Below are 23,858 nucleotides of genomic sequence, written 5' to 3' on the forward strand. Positions count from 1 at the left end.
CTGGGCTGGGCTTGGCTTCCAGGCTGGCAGGGGCGCGTTCCCTGCAGGGACACAGTGACCCACACAGTCCCACTGGGCAGCAGCATTTGTTTTTAATGTGAACACGCGTAAGGACACACCTTCAGTACAGTTAACAATGGTTACAGTTGATCGATAGCCACAATCACACAAGACACCAACAGCACGCACCTGACTGCTTTTCTGTCTGTCGGGGGAGCAGGCTGCCCTGGGGAAGGGGATGCACAGGCCACACCCAAGGAGAGGGAGCCACTTTCTCTGGGCTGCTCTCTAGCTCGTGGTCAGCTCACGAGGAGAGGGAGCTGGGAGGCAGAAGGTCTTATGTGCTTCAACAGTCAAGAGAGGAGTTGCAGTGGCCGGGCCAGGGCCCCATCTGGCAAGGCGCAGCTCAACCCTGGAAGATCAGTAGCCCTCGCCCTCGCTGGCATCTATCGGCAGCTCCCTCCTTAGGATATTCCGGATACTCTCACCAGATCTCTCCAGGGCAGACTTGGCATGATAAGGGGCCCCTCCTCCCCCCAGCAATTAACAGCCAGCTACTTTCCCCAGCCAGTCCCACTCCAAAACAACAGGAAGAAAACTCCAGTGGTGCCCTCGAGTCCTGCCATGGGGGGCACAGGGAAGGCCACTTGCCAGTGGCCACCATGGGCAGTCTGTGGAAAAGGGATCCCTGGTCACATGTGTGTTTGTGCTTTTCTCAAATCACCACTTTGGGTTTCCAGAGCCCACTTCCACACTCACCTAAACAGGTTCACTCTGGGAGTTTTGGGTGGGGTCTTAGTCTTTGCGGTAAAACAAAACAGTATAAACTGGGCTTGGAAATACAATCAGTACCCAATGACCTGCTCACAAATTCATATTTTAATATAAAATATTATACAGCAGACCTACCCTGTCTCCTCCTGGCCAAATACTGTTGTGGACTAGCCCTGTTCCAACAGAAAAACAAGGGGTGCTGCTGTTCTCCCACTTTCTTGTGAATGTCAATAGGAATTCCAGAAGCCGCTGGGTCACTTGGGGGAATGTTCCATGTGCCTCTGTGAGCCAGGGCCTCCCATCTTGGGAGCACCTCCTGTTTTCCCATGAAGGTATCCTCTCCTGCCTGGCTGGCACAACAAAGTCTTTCCTCCTTCCCTGTTCTCTTCTGCTCCTTCCATTAAGAGTTAAATAATAATTAACGTTGCTATAAAGATGAGTTAAAAACCCCAACTGCAGTCTGGGGGTCCTGGGGTCAGGCTGTCATGTCTCAGGAAGCTGGTTAATGTCTGTCAGTTTTGTGTCGTTCAAGATAGCGCGGATTCTCTCCAAGGAGTCTGCTTGCCGGATCCGCTCCAGCTGGACCTGGGAGGAGACCAGTGGGGACCATCAGTCACTGGTGGAGGTCAAGGAGTACCCCAGGGGCCACTGAGAGAGTTGGGAGGAGGTGGGGCACCTCGGCCCATACACCCCCCCTCCTCCCTGCTGCTTCTCTTTGGACCTCTCTGATCAGCTCCTTTGGTCTCCCCTAAGGCACTGTCCTAAGGGCTCACTGTGTATGAGGCCCTGGGGATAAAAAGACCAATGCTTCCTGCCCTTGGGGGCACTGACACGTACATATCCGTACAAAGACACCACGCACACAAAATAAATAAGGGGATAGCACAGAGTCCCATGGACAAAGGACCCAGGCCAGCCTGCACTTGAGAGCAGTCACTTGGGTACCCCCCAGGGCTACCACCCTAGGTCCACACCTTGGTAACTTCCTTGGCTCCCGGGGGCTCATGACCAGTGAGTGTCACCTGGCATGTCATGATATGATGAACCCAACTCCCTGTGCCTTGCCAAACCTTCCCCATGTCACACCGCCCTCTTGAGGTTCAGGCCCGCCTCCCCCTCACCTGGGCGTCAGCTCCTGCCCGAGGAAGCCGAACCCCAGCCCCTTCCAGGACAAGGGCAGGGCCTCCGCTGCCCCAACCCCTGGCATGTGGCAGATGCTCAGGACAGGCTTGGAGCCTGCCCACAGTAGGTCCTTGCTCAACAAAGGCCTCACCTGCAGTGTCTGGGACAGTTTGACAAAGTCTCTCTGCACCTGCTCGCTGACATCCAGCTCTGTCTGCAGACGCTGGGCTTTGTTCTTCTCTTCAAACATCAGCTGCTCCACATTTGTCTGGAAAAGGTGTGGAGTCACAAGGGGCCCTTAGGGATCCTCAGGGGAGACGGGCTGGGTACTCCTGGACCCCCGAAGAATCAAGCTAGCTGGGGATGGCTAGAGGAAGCAGGGTGTGGCCACAGGGTGAGACCCATCAAGGGTGGTGGGCTTGACTTCTAGCCCGGCTGCCCTCATCTGTAAAATGGGCCCTTTAAAGCAGCGGAGCAGCTGCTGGGGGTGGGGCCTTCCTGGATCTCCCACCCGAGGGGGAGCAGTGCAGAGAATGCTGGCGGTTCAAGCTCCATCTCTGATCCATACAGCTTGCAGGACCCTGGGCAAGTCCCCCAAACCCTGATACTCCTGGAGTTTCCCTAACAAGGCACATGAGCTCTGGGTCTGCCCTAACCCTGTTCCTATCATCAGGCTGAGATCACTTACACAGCAGTCTAGGATATGCAAAGCCATTTGTCTCCTGTGATGCTGACAGTTAGGCTAAGGAGGGAGGCAGACAGACCACCCCCAGTTTAGTAAAGAGAAGTTAATTGGGCCTGCTCATGACCTATAGCCAAAGGCAGGCAGGGACTTCAGGCCCAAGCTTTCTGAGGCCACCAGGTGGTACAACCATCAGCCCATCTTTAAGATGAGGAAGCTGAAATACCGTCTGGGCAGGCGATTGCCTGGGTCTACGCTGTCTGCTGCCCTAAAGCCATCCCATAGTGAGACTGTAGCTAGATTCATGCCTGCAGCACCAATTAGCCAATTAAAAGGAGATGAATTAAGGGGACCCCTAAAAGCCCCCCCAGCCACCTTGGCCACAGTCTCTCTCTTCAGCTGCTCCCCCAAATTCATCTCTGTCTCCCGAAGGCTTGCGAGCTGCTCCGTTGTCTCTCGTAAGGTGGATTCCAGCTGGTGGTGGGACAAGAGACATCGGGCAGAATGTGCCAGAGCCCCCTGGGCAGCCACATTGTTGGGGAGCCACCCTCCTCCCAACCCTGGAAAGGGTCCTGAAGACAATCCAAGGAGTGGCGCCCGAGAGATGGCCCACGAGGCTTGGAAGAAGGGCTGGAGGCCACGGGGTGCTCCCCGGAAAGCCCAGAGCTGTTTGGGGTGGTCTTTAGCTCTAAGTGGATCATTGGGGACACTCCCCCACCCCCCAAAAAAGTGCCCACCTGCTCCTTGTCTGCCTTGGTCCTCTCCAACTCTGCTTTTAGGCTAGAGATGGAAGCTAGAAGGGGAATGAAGCTCACATGTATGTGCTTGTGGGTTAGACAATGTGGGCTGCCAGTGGACTCCAGAAAAAGTCTCCCCTAATGGCCAAGCGCCCAAAGGCAGAGGGCAAAGAGGGCAGCCGCTGGCCCCTCCCGCCCCATCCGACCCCCCCCCCCTCCCCCCCCCCCGCCCCCCCCCCCCCCCCCCCGGGCTCCTCCCCCGCCCCGCCCCGGGCTCCTCCCCCACCCCGCCCCGGGCTCCTCCCTAGGCGCCCGCACCAATTTCCTCCTTGCAGGTCTCGATCTCCAGCTGCAGCGTCTCCTCCAGGTTTTCCTTTAAACACTGCTCCGCTTGTATCTGCTCCTTTAAAAAGAGGATTTCCGCCTTCAGCTTCTCCTCCACGTGGTCGGCCGCCGTCCTCACGCTGACCATGTTCTCCCGGCACTTCAGCACCAGCTCCCGCAGGTCCTAGACTCGGAGATTCGTCCGTGGTCAGTCTTAAGCGCCTACTGTGCGCCCCCCCCCCCAGCGGCCGCGCCGCCCCGCTCTGCCTGCCTTCTCAGTCACCTCCGCAGACTCCGGGAGGACGAAGTCCTCGGCCTGCTGCAAGGCCAGGTGGAGGCCGTGCTTCCCCTGCAGACTCTCATTCTCCTTCTGCAGCCTGGCCAGCTCCTCGGACACTTGCTCCCGGGACTGCATGAGCACGCCCTCAAAGAGAAAGAAGGCAAGGATGGGCCTGCTCCGCCCAGGCCACGCACCAGCCTCTCTCACCCTGCCCTTTCCTAACTGAGAGAAGGGGGCAGGAACCCAGAAGCCGTCAGACCGGTGTAGTCTGAGGGGTCTGCCTAGGAAGGGACCCTCGGATGGTGTGTGGAAAGGTCTGCCCTTCGGGAGGTGAGGCTTTCCTCCCAGACCTCTCTGACGTCCCCCAAGGAGATCTTTTCCTCCTTTCCCATTCACAATTTAATTCTCCGTGTTTTTGAAGCTGCTGGATCCAGCCAGAACCTCCTCTGGGATCTGCTGTGCTGGCGCCGATCTGTCCCCTCGGCCCAGCGCGTCCCAACACTGTTCACAGCTCTCTGGGTCTCGGGGGTCCTCCTGTTTCCCCCCTGCAGCCTCCCTGCTCCTTCCAGGCTGTCCGAGCCCCACAGACCTCTGAGGTCACCTTCCTGGGTCTGTCTAGGGCTCTGAACCCTGGGGCTTTATTCCCATTATGTGTCTCACTAGGTACCCACCCTTCTTCCAGCTGTGGGGCCTGTTCATCCATTAGAGATGCTGCCCAAAGGAAACTGGGGAAGGAGTGAACAGCAGCTGACCAAGAAGGGGGATGGACTGAGGGAGGCATCTGGTCTGCTGGCCCCAGGAATGTGGGGAGGGAGGGAGGCAGGAATGCCAGAGGCCAAGGCCCAGACAGCAGTGACTGTGCTAAGCTAGTAGTCTGGGATCAGTATGACCAGGAGCCTGTAAACCAATGCAAATCTGGGGGAACAAAACGGAGCAAAGACCTTCCAGCACCTGATTCCTTTAAACAGATTCCTGGTGCCCAGAAATGGGTAGCAGATAAAGGAAAGCACATCTGCTTACAGTCGCTGCACATTAAAATTCATCATGCTAGGTAAAGAAGAAGGCAAGGGAGAGAAGGAGCATTTCCACAGCCCTGCCACGTGCCAGGAACATGCTGAGCACTTTACACACATCTCAGAGGAGCTATGATCTTCACAACAACCCAGAGAAAACAGGCAGTGTCGGAGGCCAGATCAGAGTCCAGGCCTGGCCCAACCCTGGTCCACACCTGACTTCCTGGCCAAGAGGAGAGAGCAGACAGGCCGCAGGCAGTGGGAGGGGGCAGGGAGAAGAGGAAGGACCAGCCCCCACCCTTTGTCCCATGCTTCCCGTCTCGCTCTGGAGGGCACAGGAAGGGCATCAACAGGCCTGGGCTCTGGGGCCCAAACAGGATGATCCTCGGGGCTGAACACACCGTGAGGACCCTGCCTTGTGCCGGCCATCACACCCACATTCGCCATGGGAGCGTGATGCCCATGAGAAAGGGCAGCAGCAGCCCCCGAGAGCAGGGGTTGCTGGACAGTGGGAATGAGAAGCAGGATGGGCTTCAGGGGCACGGGTGCCTCTTAGATACCAGATACCAAAAAGCGCCATTTACCATCTGCTCTTGTGCACTCCTCTGGGCCTGCGAGAATGCTTGCTGAAGCTCACCCAGCACAAGCTCCGACTCGTGGGTTCTAAGCGCCAGAGCCGAGATCTGCAACAGCAAAGACAAGTCCGTGGCCCCGCTGGCCCTTGTCCTCCCACAGCACCAAGTCTCTGACCACCCCGTGGCCAGCCGTGGAGAGGCCACCAGTGATTAAGGCTGACCACAACTTCCCAGAGCCCGGCTCTCTCTTGTCCACCTTTTAGGGCCCCGAGGCCTCTGGGGGGGGGGACACACGCACCTGACGCCCTGACTCCTCAGAGCTTTGCTTCATCAGCTCTTCCAGCTCCCGTTTGTCCTTGGCTGTCTTCTCCAGCTGGTCATTAGCCTGCCTGAGCATCACCTGAAGCTTCTTTACCTGTGGTGACATCGAGGGGAGAAGCTCCAGCAGGGTCCCAGCCCCAGCGCCCACCCCCAGCACAAGCACGAGCTCTCGGAGAGACCAGAGAGGACTCTGTGAACTGAGCCTGTGCTGTCTGCAGCCGGCTGAGTCAGTCCCTTAACAGGTGTGGACCAAATCTGGTCTCCACTAATTTGGAACTTAGCTTTAAGGCCTGCAGAGCTCTTCACAAATGCCTGACTGATCCTCACAACCCTGGGAGCTAAAGGCTATTATCATCCCCATTATACAGAGGGAGAAGCTGAGACTGAATCCTGCTACCTGCCCACAGGCCTTCCTGAGCTCTCCTGGCCCCCCAGAGCAGCTGGGGCCAAGCTCCACTGACCTAATTCCTGGCTGTTCCCGCTTCTGACAGTGGCTCTGGACCTTCAGAATCTAACAGGAGACTTTCTGAAGGCCCTGTGCCCTCCTGGTCACACCCAACTCTGTCTACACTCCCCCCACCTCGGCCTCCTCGCCAAGGCCTAAAGGTCTCCGCACAGCCGCCGTCCTTTCTGGCCTTGGCCACCTCTCCTTCTTGCTGACACTAGCACCCCTTTGCTCCAGGCTCTCCTTTCTCCTCCTCAGTGCCCCCCAAAACCCTGCCCCCAGGAAGCTCCTCCTTGGGTCATTGCTGCCCTGTGTCCTCTGAAGGAGAGGGCTCATCTTTCCTCACTCCTCCCCCATGCCTCCCAACCCCCCCCCTCACTTTTGAGGTTCCTTTTCTGGGCCCTCTTCCCTCTTTAGACTGTGGGCAGGGAAAGTCTTTTTAGTATTTTTATCCCAGTTGCTCAGCATAGTGTTCCAAGCACACAGTAGGTACTTAATATTTATTGACTACTGGCTAGATAAACTGAGGCTAAGAACAGGCACTTCCCCCACTGCACTCGCCCTGCCTCGAGTCCCTTAGTGCTTAGTCAGCAGAAAAAGGGGGCTGGGACATGAGGAGCAGTAGCCCCCAAGCTCATGTCCTGAGAGGGGAAGGGACTTCTCTGAGGACACAAAGGTCATAGGTGAAGTCAGATTCAAAGCCAGGGAACAGGACTATGTGGGTGAGCCCAAGTCCAAGAGTCCCGGGTTCAAATCCCAGTTCTGCCATTGGTCTAAGTGCCCCGAGCCTCCAGTCCCTTCTCTAAGATATGAGGATGATCACACTGGCTGTACCCAGCAAGCCTCAGGCATACCACCCGCACCTGACTTCAGTCCCAGGAGCAGAAGCTGGGTCTCCAAGTCCTGTTAGGCAGAGAAATTCAACAGCCTCCTCTAGCCCTTCCTGCCAGAACCTCCCCAGCTCCTGTGCTTGCCAGGCTAGCCAAGGTAGCCAGAGATGCCACTGATGAGAATGAGGCCGAGTGGATCAAAGGCCTGGCATCTAGCCAAGCAAGGATGGAGACCAACAGCCTTCTGCAGTTATCAGCAGAGCCTCTAAGGAATCCAAGGGAAGGCCCCACCTCGGCCGGCCCGGAGGTGCTCACCTGGTCTCGGGTTTCTGCCTCCTGGGTCTGGATGCCCTGCAGCTGCTTTTCATAGTTGGAACACATGTCACATCGACGGCCAAGTTTGTTCCCAGCATTCTGCACCTAAGGACCATGACCGCCATGTCAAAGGTGGAGGAGAGAGCCTTCCATGGGAAAGGGCCTGCCCAGAGCCAAGACCCTCCTGGGAGAAGAGGCTTCTCTCCAGGACCGCTCAAGAGGATCTTAACCCTAATTCTTCAAGGAAGACCACCAGGAAGTTGTAAGATAGGAAATGCTACAAAGATGCTCACAAAGTCGATAGAGGAAAAGAGTGACAACCTGACCAACGAGAAAGAGGTGAAGACACCTGAAAACACCCACCAATTGCACAAACGATGGTGACATCATGCCTCGAGCAGTAAGCCCCTGAGCCTTGCCATGGCCTGGAAGGAAGGAAGGTGAGCATTCTCCTCCAGGGGAGCAGGAAGCCACAAAGGCCCCTGCTGGCAGAGTACCCTGTGCCTGCAGTTCCCTTCAAAAATTCTGAATGTCACTTTTCCCTGAGCTGGGCAGTGGCTGAATTTCAAGTCATTTTGAAAGGAAGAATTAGAAAGTGGGCCATGACCATCTGAGCTGCCTCTACCCACCCTCAAGAAATGATACCCTTGGGCGGCTAGGTGGTGCATTATGAATAAAGCATTGGCCCTGGAGTCAGGAGGACCTGGTTCGGATCTGGCCTCAGACACTTAACACAAAAAATAGCCACATGACCTTGGGCAAGTCACTTAACCCCAATTGTCCTCCAAAAAGCAAAAAAAAAAAAATTTAAAAAAATTTAAAAAAAAGAAATAATGGCCCCTTCTTGTCCCATCTTGTCTCCCTCAGAGGTCACCATTTGCCCCCACCCCCAGCCCCCAATGAGTGCACGCGCATACACACACACACACACACACACACACACTCACACACTCACTCACTCTCTCCGGACTCTGGAGGAGGCTGACCTAGGGAAGACCACTTGTAGAACACTCTCTCTAAAATAGAAGCTGGCCATTCTACTTTAACAGCTGGTTCTTTCCCCCTGAGGTGCAAAACGTGGTTCTCAGCTTTAGACAGAAAAGTGAATGCCTGTGCTGCGATAAGCCAGTTCCCCTCTCAGGGAGCACCAAGGGAATCCTCAGAAAACACCTGGTTAGGGCGAGACAAAAGGGGCTGACACTCTTGCTGGCTGCACTGGCAAAGGGCCTCCATCCTGCACATCTAAGCAGCGTGAAAAGTTATTCTTTGAAAGACAGAAAGAAAGCACTCACCTCCTTCTGAAGGAGATTCCATTCTGTCTCACTGACAAGGCGGTAGCCACTGGGAGACACATACGCACTCTCAACCCCCTGGGTGACGCTGGACAGGAGGGAAGCCGTCTCTTCCTGTTCAGGAGTCATGGCCTTGATGGCCTTTTCCTGATCTTTGGTCAACATAAACCCACTGGGCATCTGCAGGGATCCCAGAGAGGCCGTATCAAAGTTCTCTGACACTGAGTCTGCTCCCACCAGCGGTCCAAAATCAGATTCATCGAGGTTCCCAGCAGACTTTGCTTTGTTGTTATACCCCAAAGTTTTGGATTGCAATGATCCCGAAGTTCCCAGGCTGTCTGTGGACTGCGCCCTCCGAAGGCCGTCTTTAAACATGTCACTTTCCTGTTTACTGAATGCATCGCCCGAGGGTAGCAGCAAGTCGGCATCTAACGAATGGACTGAGCCATGTGTACTGTCCAAATGTTCCTGAAAATTCAGAAGAAAACAAAACATGAACAAAAATGCTTGAGCTGGACTTCTCTCCCTGAGGAAATATGAACCTGTATTAAAAGCATTTTGCATTTCCAGACAGGACATTTTTCCTTAACCAATTCTCGATTCATAACCCTACAAGGTCAGTGGGTGGTACAATGAGAAGGGCTCAAGCCCAGGCCTCCTGCCTCCTGGCCCTGAGCCACTCCGCCATGATGAGTGAGTGTGCGTGGACTGCTGGAGGCCCAGCACAAGAACAAACGAGGCTGCAGAAAAGTGCAAATTCCTGAGGCATCTGGTACATGATGGTTTCAACGCTGGCAGCAAAGGAGGACAGGCATTTTGTGGCCTCTTACACGATGTTAGAGCATTGCAGTAAAACAAGTGCCAAGCAAGGAAAGCGAATCCCCCAGAACAGAGCTCAGGGCTCCGAGGCCTCACACAAGGGGCCGGCGACCTCACTGGCGGGACTGGCAAAGCCTGGCTCAGACGAGTTGCCCGGACTTTACCTCCTCGGAGTGAGGGAACACCTCGTCCTGCGTCAGAGCAAAGACCACGGGAACCTTGACCTCCTCTTCCGCGTCTGTCTTCTCTGGCTCCTTCCTTTTATTGACTCTTTCCTGCTCATCTTCCTCCTGAAACCAACAAGACCCCAAGATGTGACCCACGCACCCTCTGTGAGGCCTCACAAGGCACCTACTGTGTGCCACAAGGAAAGACCCACAGAGACCGAGCAGCAGAGTCACTTCTTCACCGCTGGACCCCAGCCTGGCCTTGGCCAGCCGGCGACCCTCCTTGGGGAGCCTCCCCACCCACTGCTCAGCCAAGCATCCACCCCAGGCCAGGCCCTCCCAGCAGCCTCCTCAGACTCCAAGGCCAGGCCCGGGCTCTGGGTGCCCCAGCAGACAGGGCTGGTGACCAAGCCCCTCGCACAAGAATGATCTCATTGCTCATGCTTAGGGGGAGTGCTACAAGAGTGTGGCCCCATCTTCCATATACGGCAGGCTGCGGGGCTGGGTGGGCCATACCTGATCTCTCCTCTTACTCTCCTCCACCTGCCGCAGCTGCTCTGCGGTGAGCACCACCTCCAGCCGCTGCATGTCCCTCATGAGGAGCCGCTGGGACTCCAGGAACTGGTCATTGGCTCTCTGCCACGTGTGCTTCAGCTGGTTGTGCTGCTGACGCTCCTGCTCCAGCAGGCGGCAAACTGGGAAAACCAGGGCCCACGTGAGCCCCCGAGCCAGGCCCCCACGGCCAGGGGCCTGGAGCCTCCCCCCCCGGAGACCCTGCTTCCTGTGGGGCTGGGCTCGGGGCAGGTGACAGGGCAGAAAGCAGGGGCTCTACTGCCCCGGGGCCTGGTCAGGAGACTGTGAGAGGCAGACACACAGACAGAGACACACACACACAGACACACACAGACACGCACAAAGACACAGACATACAGACACACACAGACACGCACAAAGACACAGATACACACACACAGAAACACATAGATACACACAAACACAGACACACACATAGACATGCACACAGACACACAGAGACACATGCACCCAGACACACACACACACACACACACACACACACACACACACACACATACAATGCCAGGCTGACTATGACAGCGGTAAACAGGAGAGATCTGGAACCCTCCCCCCGCACTGCCAGAGCTGGGCCTCGAAGAGAAAGGTGTTCCCACATAGAGATTTTAATGGTAATGGGAACCTAAAGATCTTCCCTGTCCCTTAGAGGAGTCCTTGACGAACACGATGACACAAGAAACTTTGTTCAATGACCCCCAAAGAGCAGCCCCAAGCAAGGCAAGGCCTACAACAGGTTTGGTCTAAATAAGAAGGGGATTCTCTGCAGGCCAGGAGGCCCCGACCATCCCCTGCAGATAGGCTGTGGCAATGAGCCAGAAGGGACAGGAGAGAGGAAGAAATATGAGTTTTTCTCTTCCTCAGAATTCCAGATGACCAAAATGGGGATGGACACAGGGCCAGTGACCCGGGAGACTCCCCCGAAGGCAGGAGGGCAGCCTTCACTGGAGGTGGGTGGGCCAGTCCCAGGCCCCAGCTGAGAGAGCACCAGGCTTACCTACCACTTTTACCCACAGACCACTCTGAGGAATCTTCCCTTGGACTCCTGGAAAAGGGGGAACAACCAAACCCCCACAATTCCCAATGACCTGCCTGTCTGCACAGCATTTTGAACTGCTGGGTCCACGACCAAGTGGTGAAAGACCCAGAAAGTGCCACCTGCACTAAGCTGCTCACTCAGTGCAGGAAGCAGGCCCCAAAGAAGCTGGGGGCTTCCTTGACCTGGCTCCAAAAAGCAGATTTGACTTTGAGAAGCAAGAGTGCAGAACAGTGGGGCCGCTGTTCTAGGGTCAGCAGGAGACAAGGGAGATGCCAATGTAACAAGCTGGAAATGTGAAAGGTGCCCTCTCTGAGCAGGATCTGAGCACTGAGCCCAGCCCATCCTTACCTTCATGCAGCTCTTTCCGAAGCTTCTCAGCATCTTCCTGTAAGACAGACTTCTGGGTATTCAAGACAGCCACGTACATCTCAAGATCAGTCCTACAAGATTTCTCCGCTTCCAAATAGTGATTCAGCTCTCTCACCTGAAAGAAAGGCCCAGCTCTGCATTCATGCACTGTGCCCTGGGAGCATGAAGACTCAAGGCCCGCCCACGACTTAGGCTACAAACCACTGGTGGAAGATAGCTTTAAACTGTAATAATCCCATTGAAAGGCACATTACTGGGAAACACAAAAGACCCAACCAACCAGCTGGCATCTTCACTGGCACAGCGTGAAGGTCATCAGTTCATCTAGGAAGCTTTGACATGTGGGGCTCCCCCAGCCACAGTGTCCCACATCCTGGGCCCTCCAATCACTCCATTTCCAATCCCGCCTTCCAGCCAGAATGCTTAGGACTCACTTCATAGATGCCATCTCAACCACACATGCTAGACCATGCTCACAGTGGGGTAGGGAATAATGAAAGGGACAGATTTATTTTTTTAAATGCTTGTTAATTTGAACATTAAGATAAAGGCAGGAAGGAAAGAAATGGGTGGGGCCAAGATGGCAGAAAGGGAGCAAGAACTTTTCTGAGCTCCTCCATGCATTCCAAAGTGAATCTGAACAGATTTTAGAGTGATGGAACCCAGTGGGAGACAATGTATGCCAGATTCCCAGCCCAGGAAAGCACCCAGGTAGGTCTGGCCAGGTGGAGTGCGCAGCCCGTGGGGGTTGCACCAGCGCGGACCTGACAGCAGAGCGCAGCAGAGTAAGAGCGAGCCCCAGCCAGAGGGGCCACCCACCCCAAGGACAATTGCAGATGTCTCACCACCAGACAAAAGATCAGCTGGAGCTGGGTAAGAGAAAGTTCAGCACAGCAGCTTCAAGAGCTGTCAGCCCGCAGCCTGGATGTCTAAAAATCACCTTCCTGAACCTCTGGGAGCCAAGATGGCAGAGTAAACCCTAGCTGCTCTAATCCCCCTCCCTGACTCAGAAAACCCAGAGATTAATGCACCACCCAGTGTAAAATCCTGAAACAGTGGGAACAGCCTCAGGCTTGGGAGACCTAGAGGAAGGGTGTGACTGAAGCTGTGCCCAGCCTGAAGAGAAAGGAGGGATGCCTCTCAATAAGCCCTACTTCCACTGACCAGCAGGAGAGCCCAAAGCCCAGGGGGGTGGAGCCAGCAAGCCCTAACACCAGAAGCCCAGGTGTGCCTCAGCACCACCGGGGGAATCTGCAGACACCAGCCCTGCTGGCCACCAGCCGCTGAGCCTGCCTGAGCCGTAGCCCAGGGGCACAGAGGCAGAAACCTAAAGTGGCCAGACCACCCCTCCCCCACTCTGTGAGCCTCAGGGTAACTCAGGGGAAAAACAGAGAGTCCTGGCCTTGGCCTCAGTCTAGACACCCAGAGGTTACAGCACCCAAACTCAAAAACCAAGCCCCTGGCTCCCAGCCTGAGAATCATGGGTCAGAGCCCTCTGTAATCCAGAAGCAGACATCCACTCCGAAAATCAGGACATAGGCAATCACAATGGGCGAGAAGGAAGCTGGGAAATCCAGGATGATCCAATCCTATCATAGCAAGCAAGAACATCCAAATTCAGAGGACAGCATGGACTCTGTACTCACACCTGGGACCACAGAAGGAAATAGGAGCTGGTCTCAAGCCCAAAAGGCATTCTGGGAGGAGCTCAAGAAAGATTTAAAAAGCCAAATTAGAGAGGTAGAAGATAAATTTAAATCTACATTGACCAAACTGGAAAAAAATCTCACTGAAGAAAACACATCCTTAAAAAGTAGAATTGTGAACTGGGACGGGAGATTCAAAATCTAACTGGAGAAAATTCCTCCCAAAGAAAGGAGCTTCAAAAACCAACAGAGGAAAATAATTCACTAAAAATTAGAATCAGTCAAATCAAAGCTAAGGGCTCTATGATGCACCAAGAGTCAATCAAGCAAAACATAAGAATGAAAAATTAGAAGAAAGTATAAAATATGTCACTGGAAAAACAACTGACCTGGATAACAGATCCAGGAGAGATAACCTAAGAACTACTGGTCTATTGGAAAGCCATGATGAAAAAAGCAGCCTGGACAACATCCTCCAAGAAATTGTCAAAGAAAACTGTCCTGAGGTCCTAGAATCAGAAGGTAAAATAGTTATCAAAAGAATTCCCAAACTGAAAACTCCAAGAAATATAGTAGCCAAATTCCAGAATCACAAGGTCAAGGAGAAAATACTGTAAGCAGGCAGAAAGAAACAATTCAAATATCATGGAACTACAATCAGGATTACACAGGACCTAGCAGCTTCTACATTAAAAGATCAGAGGGATTGGAATTTGATATTTCATATGGCAAAAGAGCCTGGACTGCAACCAAAGATCAACTACCCAACAAAATTGAGCATAATCTTTCAGGCAAGAAGATGGTCATTTAATGAAATAAGGGACTTCCAGACTTTCCTGTTGAAAAAGACAGAGCTCAATGGAAAATCTGATCTCCAAATACAAGACTCAAGAGAGACATAAAAAGATAAACAAGGAAAACACACACACACACACACACACACACACAGAGATAACTTGTGATTCAATAAGAACAAACTGTTTACATCCCTATGAGAACTGGATACCCATCAATATTGAAATTTATATAATTATCACAACATGTAAAAGATTGTAATATACACAGATAGTAATAATACAAAACATGTAATATACACAGATGAGAGTGTGGGTACTAATATGATGATAAAAACCTTTATTAAGGAGTACAAAGGAACTGTAATGGGAGAAAAGGAAAGGATGAGGCAGAAAAGAGTAAATTATGCCACACAAAGAAGCATAAGAACAGACTCTAGTAGAGGGAAAGAAGGGAGGGAAGTGAACATCATATGAACTTTATTCTCATTGGTTCTGGTTCAAGGAGGAATCAACATAATCAGTTAAGTTTAGGATTCTAATGTGAAAAGACACAAAGACTCATTACAAAGGAGGGAGGGAGAGGAGCACCATATGAAATTTACTCTCACAGGTTTGGGTACAAGGAGGGAATAACATACTTCATGAAGTATAAAAATCTATTGTGCCCTACAGGCATTAGGTGGGGTAAAGGGAAAGAAAACTGGTGGGGGTGGGGGGGGCAGGAGGTTTACAAGAGAGGGAAATAGTAGTAAGGGGAAAAGGTAGGTAAAGAGAGGGGGGCACAGGGAGGGAATACTGAGGGAGGTGGCAGTCAAAATTTAATTGGGAAATAAATAATTTAATCCTAAACAATGAATGAGTCAAACAAGAAATTATGGAAACAATCAGTAACTTCATTCAAGTGACTGATAATAATGAGACAACATACCAAAACTTGTGGGACATAGCAAAAGCAGTTCTTAGGGGAAGTTTTGTATCCCTGAATGCATACATGAACAAAATAGAGAAAATGGAGGTTGATAAATTGGACATGCAACTAAAAAAGCTAGAAAAGAACAAATTGAAAATCCCCCATTAAATACAAAATTAGAAATAATGAAAACCAAAGGAGAGATTAATAAAATTGAAATTAGGAAAACTATTGAATTAAAAAATAAAACTAAGAGTGAGTTGGTTTTATGGGAAAAAAAAACAAAATTTATAGACCTTTAGTCAATATGATAAAAAAAAAAAAGAAAGAAGAAAACCAAATTACGAGTATCAAAAATGAGAAGGGTGAATCTACCTCTAATGAAGAGGAAATTAAAACAATAAATAGGAATTATTTTGCCCAATTGTATGCACATAAATTTCACAATCTTAGTGAAATGAATGAATGTTTACAAAAATATAAATTGACCAGATTAAGCGAAGAAGAAGTAAATTACTTAAATAACCCCATCTCAGAAAAAGAAATTGAACAAGCCATCAATGAACTCCCTAGGAAAAAGTCTCCAGGGCCAGATGGATTTCCTAGCGAATTCTATCAAACATTTAAAGAACAATTGATTCCAATACTTTACAAACTATTAGGGAAAACTGGAGAAGAATACAAATTTCTTTTTATGACACAAATATGATACCTAAATTGGGAAGAGACAAAATGGAGAAAGAAAATTATATAACAATTACCCTCATGAATATAGATGCAAAAATTTTAAATAAAATATCAGCAAAAAGACTACAGCAACTTATCATGAGAATAATACACTTAGATCAGGTAGGATTTATTCCAGGAATGCAAGGATGGTTCAATATTAGGAAAACTGTCAGTATAATTGATCTTATTGACAACAAAACTAGCAGAAACCATACGATTATCTCAATAGATGCAGAAAAAGCTTTTGACAAAATACACCTATTCCTATTAAAAACACTAGAAAAAATAGGAATAAATGGAGTCTTCCTTAAAATAATAAGTAGCATCTATCTAAAACCATCAGCAAGTATTATATGTAATGGGATAAGCTAGAAGCATTTCCAGTAAGATCAAGGGTGAAACAAGGATGTCCATTATCTCTCCTCTTATTCAATTTGGTACTAGAAATGTTAGCAGTAGCAATAAGAGAAGAAAAAGAATTTGAAGGAATTAAATTAGGCAAAGAAGAGACTAACCTATCACTCTTTGCAGATGATATGATGACATACTTAGAGAATCCTAGGGAGTCGGGTAGAAAAAATACTTAAGATAATAAATAAATTTGGCAAAGTTGCAGGATATAAAATAAACCCACATAAATCCTTGGTATTCCTATATATTTCTTTATTTTTTTTAAGCAATTGGGGTTAAGTAACTTGCTCAAGGTTACACGGCCAGGTGTTTCTGGGTGGGTGCTAAGTGTCTGAGCCCGGGATTCGATCTCCAGGTCTTCTCAACACTGGAGCCGGTGCTCTTACTTGCTGTGCTACCTGGCCGCCCCAAGGTATTCCTATATATTTCTAATGAAATCCAACAGCAAGAGATAGAAAGAGAAATACCATTTAAAGTTACTGTAGACATTATAAAATATTTGTGAATCTACCTACCTGCCAAAACAAACCCAGGACCTATATGAACACAACTACAAAACACTTTTCACACAAATAAAGTCAGATCTAACTAATTGGAAAAACATCAGTTGCTCATGGTTGGGTCAAACTAATATAATAAAAATGACAATTTTACCTAAATTAAATTACATATTTAGTGCCATACCAATGAATCTACCAAAAAATTATTTTATAGACTTAGAAAAAATAGTAACAAAATTCATTTGGAAGAAGAAAAGGTCCAAAATATCAAGGTAATTAATGAAAAGAAATGCTAGGGAAGGTGGCCTAGCCATACCACATTTTAATCTGTATTATAAAGCAGGAGTCATCAAAACTACATGGTACTGGCTGAGGAATAGAGTAGTGAATCAATGGAATAGACTGGGTACATGAGACTCAGCAGTCAATTACTACAGTAATCTACTATTTGATAAACCCAAGGATCCCAGTTTTTAGTATAAGAACTCACTATTTCATAAAAACTGCTGGGAAAACTGGAATATAGCATGGCAGAAACTGGGCATAGAACAATATATAACGCCCTGTACCAAAATCAAGTCTAAATGGGTACACAATCTAGGTATAAAGGCTGATACTGTAAGCAATCTGGGAAAGCAAGGAATAGTTTACCTGTCAGATTTATGGAGAAGGGAAGATTTTATGAACAAACAAGAGTTAGAGAGCATTATGAAATGCAAAATGGATAATATTGATTACATTAAATTGAAAAGCTTCTGTACAAATAAACCAATGTAACCAAGATTAAGAGGGAAGTGGAAAATTGGGGAAGAATTTTTACAACCAGTGTCTTTGATAAAGGCCTCATTCCTAAAATGTGCAGAGAATTGAGTCAAATCTCTAAGAACACAAGTCATTCCCCAATTGATAAATGGTCAAAGGATATGAACAGGCAGTATTCAGAGGAAGAAACTGAAGATATCTATAAGTATATGAAAAAAATGCTAGAAATCACTATTAAATAGAGAAATGCAAATGAAAGCAACTCTGAAGTACCACATCTCACCAGTCAGATTGGCTAAGATGACAAAACAGGAAAATGCTAAAAGCTGGAAAGGGCATGGAAAATTTGGAACACTAATGCATTGCTGGTGGAGTTGTGAACTGATCCAACCATTCTGGAGAACAATCTGGAACTACGCCCAAAGGGCTATAAATAAGTGCATACCCTTTGACCCAGCAATACCACTTCTAGGGTTGTATCCCAAAGAGATCACAGAAGTGGCAAGAGGCCCTGTATGTACAAAAATATTTATAGCAGCTTTTTTTGTGGTGGCAAAGAATTGGGAATTAAGGGGATGCCCATCAATTGGGGAATGGCAGAACAAGTTGTGGTAAATGAATGTAATGGAATACTATTGTGCTTTAAGAAATGAGGAGCAGACAGACTTCATACTAACCTGGGGAGACTTATACAAACTGATGTTGATGAGAAGAACAGAATCAGGACAACTTTGTGCACAATTATGGACACAACATATGTGTGACGACCAACTTTGATAGACTGGGCTCTTCTCAGCAATGCAAGGTTAGAAGACAGCTCCAAGACACTCATGATGGAAGGAGACGTCTATATTCAGAGAAAGAGCTAGAAAGAACAGAGCCTGAATGCGATGGAAGCAAAGTTCCTGCGCTCTGTCCTTTTCTGGTTTTGTTTCCTCTTTCCCATTGTTCTTTCCATTGGTTACAATCCTTCTTTACAACCTGACTAATGTCTAATGTGAAGGTATGTGCAGATCCTATATTTGAGAGCTGCCATGGCGGTGGGGAGAGGGAGGGGCAGAAAGTGTGAAACTCGAGGGATTATGGAGCTGAATCTTGTAAACTAAAAGTAAACAAATTAATTTTAAAAAAGAATTAAAAAAAGAGAAAGAAGGAAGGAAATACAAATGATAATCCTCCCCATCAGGTCAAGCCCTCTCTTCCTGTTCTTGCTCATAGTGTCTCTTCCTTACTCATTCAGGGGCCTCAAGGATTCCCCCTTCATTAAAAGCCCTACAAGATCCCACATGTCCTGTCTTCTCAGGCAGATCCTAAATGCCTTCTAGAAAATGCCATCCTTTCTGTGTTCTCCTCTGCCCACCCCCCTTGCTCACTTTCCAACCTCTTGCAATCAGGTTTGCACATTCCCACACCTCCCCCCCCAACCTCCCCCAAAGCAGCTCTCCCCACTCTTAACTGCCACTCTCCACAGCCTTTTCTCAGAGCTCACCCTTTGTCACAGCAGGGTTCCCTGACCACCAATCACTGCCTAAGAATCAGGGGAAGGTAATGGAGGAAGAAAGGGACTAAACCCTTTGACTGCCATCACCCTGCAGGCCAGACAAGAACACCTCTCCTACAGACAGGCAGGCCCCTAAACGAAGAGCAAGGTCCTTCAAAAACTTAGGCTCTAGACAGACTGTTTCCCACTTCTCTGGCATGGCTGACAGCTCACTACAAAAATCGAGGCATCCCAGGACTATTCCAATAGCCCCTAATCTTTGTAAAGCCCACCCTGCCCACAAAGCTTCAGGGATTCAGGAGGAGAACCCTAGACCCCCTCACTGTGGCATTCAAAGCCCTGACTTTCCAGGCTTATCATCTCTCACTCACATTCATTCCAGCCAAAGCGGTCTCTTAGAGACTCCCCCCCTGGAGCCCTTGGGACAAGCAGTAAATCCCAACAGGAATGGGAATGCAGTGCACTACTGCCGGCCCCCTCTGGCTTCCCACCCCTCCCTGAGAATTCAGGTCTCCTCCACCTTTACTGGGATGAACCCCGAGGGCCCGATGGGACATTTCTAGGGCTCCATGCCATAAGCAGACTTACATTTCACATTTCTTTTCCCAAATAAAGTCACTTATCACACATTATCAGCGAGCATTTTTTGGTTAAGTCTCAAGCATTTTCTACACTTACAACCAGATTTTAGTTACTCTGCTACAAATGATTTTTTTCATCTCTTCCTCTGGATTTGTTCCTATTTCTAGAACTATTTCTCTATGGGTGGGCACAAGGGGGAAGGGGCCAGTCCTGCTCTCCCTCCTTCTCACAGGCTCCTCTCCTCCTTTACTGACTTAGAGGGAAGGTCAAAGGTAACTGTTTCTCTTTGGAACAGCAACCCTGAGGGCTTCCTCTCCCAGATTGATTTTTTTCTTTTTTCTTTTTTCTAATTAAAGGGGCCATCCTTTGACCCACTTCTAAAAGAATGGGCATTACCTCACTCTAAGTGAGTATGTGAAAAGGCATTAGCCCAAAAGGGCCAGGGTCTCCCATTGCATCCTGGACCATCTCCAGGCATCCTGATGAATATCTGGTCACTGGACCGAGATGGCTCTGGAGGAAACAGTGAGGCTGGTGACTCTGCACAGCCCTCCCTCCCTTAAATCCCAGTCATGGCATCATCTCCCTAATGCCATTATCCTCTTCAAGAACGAAGGACAAACAGAACTGCCTAGGACGGGAGTTCTAGTTAACTCTAAGTTCCGCACAAATTAAGTTGTTGTGTTTCTTTAAACCACATTAAGAAAAATGCTGTTTCCCAATTCTGGTAATTTTCAAAATTATTTTAAGCAATGTTTTGCCAGAGGCTGTATTTTCATCTCTTGAGAAAACCAGGTCCATTAATTTTTCTCCAATTTATTTATTTATTTTTAAATAAATAGCCTTCAACATTCATTCCCCAAGATTCTGAGTTACAAGTTTTTCTCCCCCTCTTTCCCCTACCCCCACCCCACAATAGATAGCCTACTGAAAACCCCCTTCCCCAATCTGTTCTCTCATATCCTCCCCCATCACCCTCTAACTTTCTAGTAGGGCAAGATGGATTTCTATATCCTGGAGCCTGAATATCTTATTTCCCAGTTGCATGAAAAACGACGACAATTTTTTTAATCCACATTTGTTTTAAAAACTTTGAGTTCCAGATTCTTTCCCTTCTTTCCTCCTCACCCACCCCCACTGGGAAGATAATTCAATACAGGTTGTACATGTGTAGTTATGCAAAACGTTTCCATAGCAGGTGTATTGTGAAAGAGTAATTATGCTTCCCTCCATCCTGTCCCGCCCCCCACTTATTCTATTTTCTCCTTTGACCCTGGCCCTTTTCAAAAGCAGTTGCTTCTAACTACCCTCTCCCCCAACTGCCCTGCCTTCTATCATCCCCCCTCTTGTCCCTTCCCCCCTTACTTTCCTGTAGGGTAAGACACCCAAATGAGTGTGTATGTTATTTCCTCCTTAAGCCAAACTCAATGAGAGTAAGGTTGTCCCATTTTTTACCTTCCTGCTCTTCCCCTCCATTGTCACAGTGTTCTCTTGCCTCTTTTATATGAGATAATTTACCCTACTCTATCTCTCCCTTTCTCCTTCTCCCAATATAGTCCTCTCTCACCTCTTAGTTTTATTTTTCAGATATCATCCCTTCGTATTCAACTTGTCCTGTGCCCTCTGTCTATGTATATATGTACACACATATGCACACCCACACATATATTTATTTATACACACCTATACTGTCCTATACATACATATATATGTATGCATACATATATTTACATATATATTTGTTGGGAGCCAAAGAGCTTGATCCCAGGACTCAGATAATTACCTTGATAACAGGGGACTTTTAATACCAAAGACCTCTTTGAGAAGCGACTTTTCAAGTTAGCTCCTGAGTTCTTTTGATATGGGTTACACTTAAAAGGATGTTGTTTGAGTTCTGAAAAAACAGGCTCTGCCCCAAGACTTTAGTTGTTCAAAACCAAAATATCTGAATTCTTAGGTGGTCAGTTCCTATGCAGATGTACTTTATGATGCAGCTTTGGCTTCAGGTCTTGAAACCAGCTCTCTTTGTAATGTGACTGCACATGAAAGGAGTTAACTGACTTTTCCTCAGACTTTCTGGCACCTAGAGAACAAAAGCCTTACTGCCATGCTACTTCCAGGATATGACAGACTAAGGCAATGATATGGATACTTGAGTCCCCTTCCTTTGTCTCATTGCTCTATAAAAACCTTATCCTGAGAATCAATAAATGGAGTTCATCGTTCTTCCTTGAACTACCCACGTGGTCTGGTCAGTTCTTATTCACGTCTCCGAATCATGCTAAGTGCTGGCCACTGAGCAGCTCACGGCACATATTTCCTTCCACTGTCCTCATACTGAGAAAAGCCTTATGAGTTACAATTACCAGTTTTCCATGCAGGAATGTAAATCGTTCAACTTTAAAGTTCCCGATGATTTCTTTTTCCTGTTTACCTTCTCGCGCTTCTCTTGCTTCTTGTGGTTGAAAGTCAGATTTTCTGTTTAGCTCTGTTTTTTTTTTTTTTCAGCAAGAATGCTTGAAAGTCCTCTATTTCACTGAATGACCATATTTTCCCCTGAAACATGATACTCAGTTTTGCTGGGCAGGTGATTCTTGGTCTTAATCCCAGCTCCTTTGACCTCTGGAATATCATATTCCAAACCTTTTGATCCCTTCGTGTAGAAGCTGCTAAGTCTTGTGTTATCTTGCTTGTGTTTCCACAGTACTCAAACTGTTTCTTCCTGACTGCTTGCAGTATTTTCTCCTTGATCTGGGAACTCTGGAATTGTCTTTTCGGGAATTTTCTTTTTGGGATCTTTTTCAAGAATTGATTAGTGAATTCTTTCAATTTCTATTTTGCCCTCTAGTTCTAGAATATCAGGGCAATTTTGCTTGATAATTTCTTTCTTTCTTTCTTTTTTGCCTTTTGGAGGGCAACTGGGGTTAAGTAACTTGCCCAAGGTTACATGGCTAGTTTTTTTGTGTGGGTGTTAAGTGTCTAAGGCCGGAACCGAACTGGGGTCCTCCTGACTCTGGGGCCAGCATTTTACTCACTGCGCCACCTACCTGCCCCCTTGATAATTTCTTGATAGATGGTGTCTAGGATCTTTTTTTTGATCATGGTTTTCAGGAAGTCCAATAATTTTAAAATTATCTCTCCTGGATCTATTTTCCAGGTCAGTGGTTTTTCCAATGAGATATTTCACATTGCCTTCTATTCCTTCATTTGTTTGGATCTGTTTTATAGTATCTTGATTTCTCATAGTCACTAGCTTCCATTTGTTCCAATCCAATTTTGAAGGAATGTTTCTCTTCAGTGAGTTTTTGAAATTCCTTTTCCATCTAGAAAATTCAGCTTTTTAAGGCACTCTTCTCTTCACTGGCTTTTTGGGCCTCTTTTGCCATTTGAGTCAGTCTGTTTTTGAAGGTGTTATTTTCTTCAGTCAGGCTCCTGACTTGCTTTTCATGATTTTTTTGCATCATTCTCATTTCTCTTCCCAATTTTTCCTCCACTTCTCTTACTTGGTTTTCAGAATCCTTCTTGAGCTCCTCCATGGTCTGTAAGGAGTTCATCTTTTTCTTGGAAGTTTTTGGTGCAGGAGTTCTGACTTCGCTGTCTTCCTCCCATTCCATGCTTTGATCCTTTTTGTCCCAGAAAAAGGAATCTATGGTAGGATTGTGTTTCCTCTGCTTGCTCATGTTGCCAAGTCAATGACTTGACTTTTGAACTCTTTGCCAGGGTAGAACTCTGCTTTCAGAATGAAGAGAGATTAGTCCCAAATTGCTGGGGTTTTTGTAGCTGCCAGAGCAATTAGGAAGGCACCCTCCCTGCAGCTCCCACAGGCTCTGGCCACACACCCCAGGACTTCCACTCAAAACCACGATCTAGATCCAAGCAGGTTAAAGCAAGATCGATTACCTTCTGAATGGGTGCTTGGTCCCCCTACAATCTGCAGGCCAGGAGCTCCTGAGTCAGCCACCAGGCGCAGCTGTTGAGCCTCTGTTGTTTGTCACCCTGGAGGCAGGGGCTGGACCCTTGCTCTTCCATCCACCCCGTTCTGATAGAGTTTCACAATGACCTTTTACTTTGTCTTTGGCGTTTATGGATTAAAAAGTCTAGAAACCACCACAGCTGCTGGTGCTGCACTCTCCTGAAGTATGCTCCGGCTGCTGCTGGTTGGGGCTGCCCTGGGGCCAGAATTGCGTGGCTCAGGGGACTGGGCTTGGCTCAGCCCCACGGTGCTGCACTAGCCCCTTCCTGCTGGCCTGCTGGGCTGCGTCAGCAGCAGGTTTGTTTCTCTCTGTCACTTTGCGGGTTCTGCAGCTCTAAAGTTTGTTTAGAGT

General features: G+C 48.5%; 1 protein-coding gene across 1 annotated transcript in view; it reads right to left on the bottom strand.

Annotated features, from left to right (window-relative positions):
• Positions 1–73: 73 nt before the first annotated feature.
• The window catches only part of RABEP1 (rabaptin, RAB GTPase binding effector protein 1), a 62,794-nt gene continuing 39,009 nt past the window's right edge, over positions 74–23,858 (bottom strand). The window contains exons 6-18 of the mRNA XM_069094157.1: positions 11,675–11,810; positions 10,213–10,391; positions 9,694–9,819; positions 8,711–9,178; positions 7,419–7,523; positions 5,806–5,922; positions 5,517–5,615; positions 3,923–4,063; positions 3,634–3,823; positions 3,316–3,371; positions 2,954–3,052; positions 2,048–2,164; positions 74–1,359 (exon numbers count right to left, since the gene is read on the bottom strand). Of these exons, the coding sequence (XP_068950258.1) occupies positions 1,258–1,359; positions 2,048–2,164; positions 2,954–3,052; positions 3,316–3,371; positions 3,634–3,823; positions 3,923–4,063; positions 5,517–5,615; positions 5,806–5,922; positions 7,419–7,523; positions 8,711–9,178; positions 9,694–9,819; positions 10,213–10,391; positions 11,675–11,810 (1,935 nt within the window). The 3' untranslated portion in view covers positions 74–1,257. The remainder of the gene's footprint in view (positions 1,360–2,047; positions 2,165–2,953; positions 3,053–3,315; positions 3,372–3,633; positions 3,824–3,922; positions 4,064–5,516; positions 5,616–5,805; positions 5,923–7,418; positions 7,524–8,710; positions 9,179–9,693; positions 9,820–10,212; positions 10,392–11,674; positions 11,811–23,858) is intronic.

This window comes from Petaurus breviceps, unplaced genomic scaffold, assembly GCF_028583685.1.
Source record: "Petaurus breviceps papuanus isolate PSGF00001 unplaced genomic scaffold, PetGlider_PUasm1.0 215, whole genome shotgun sequence".
NCBI classification, from domain to species: domain Eukaryota; kingdom Metazoa; phylum Chordata; class Mammalia; order Diprotodontia; family Petauridae; genus Petaurus; species Petaurus breviceps.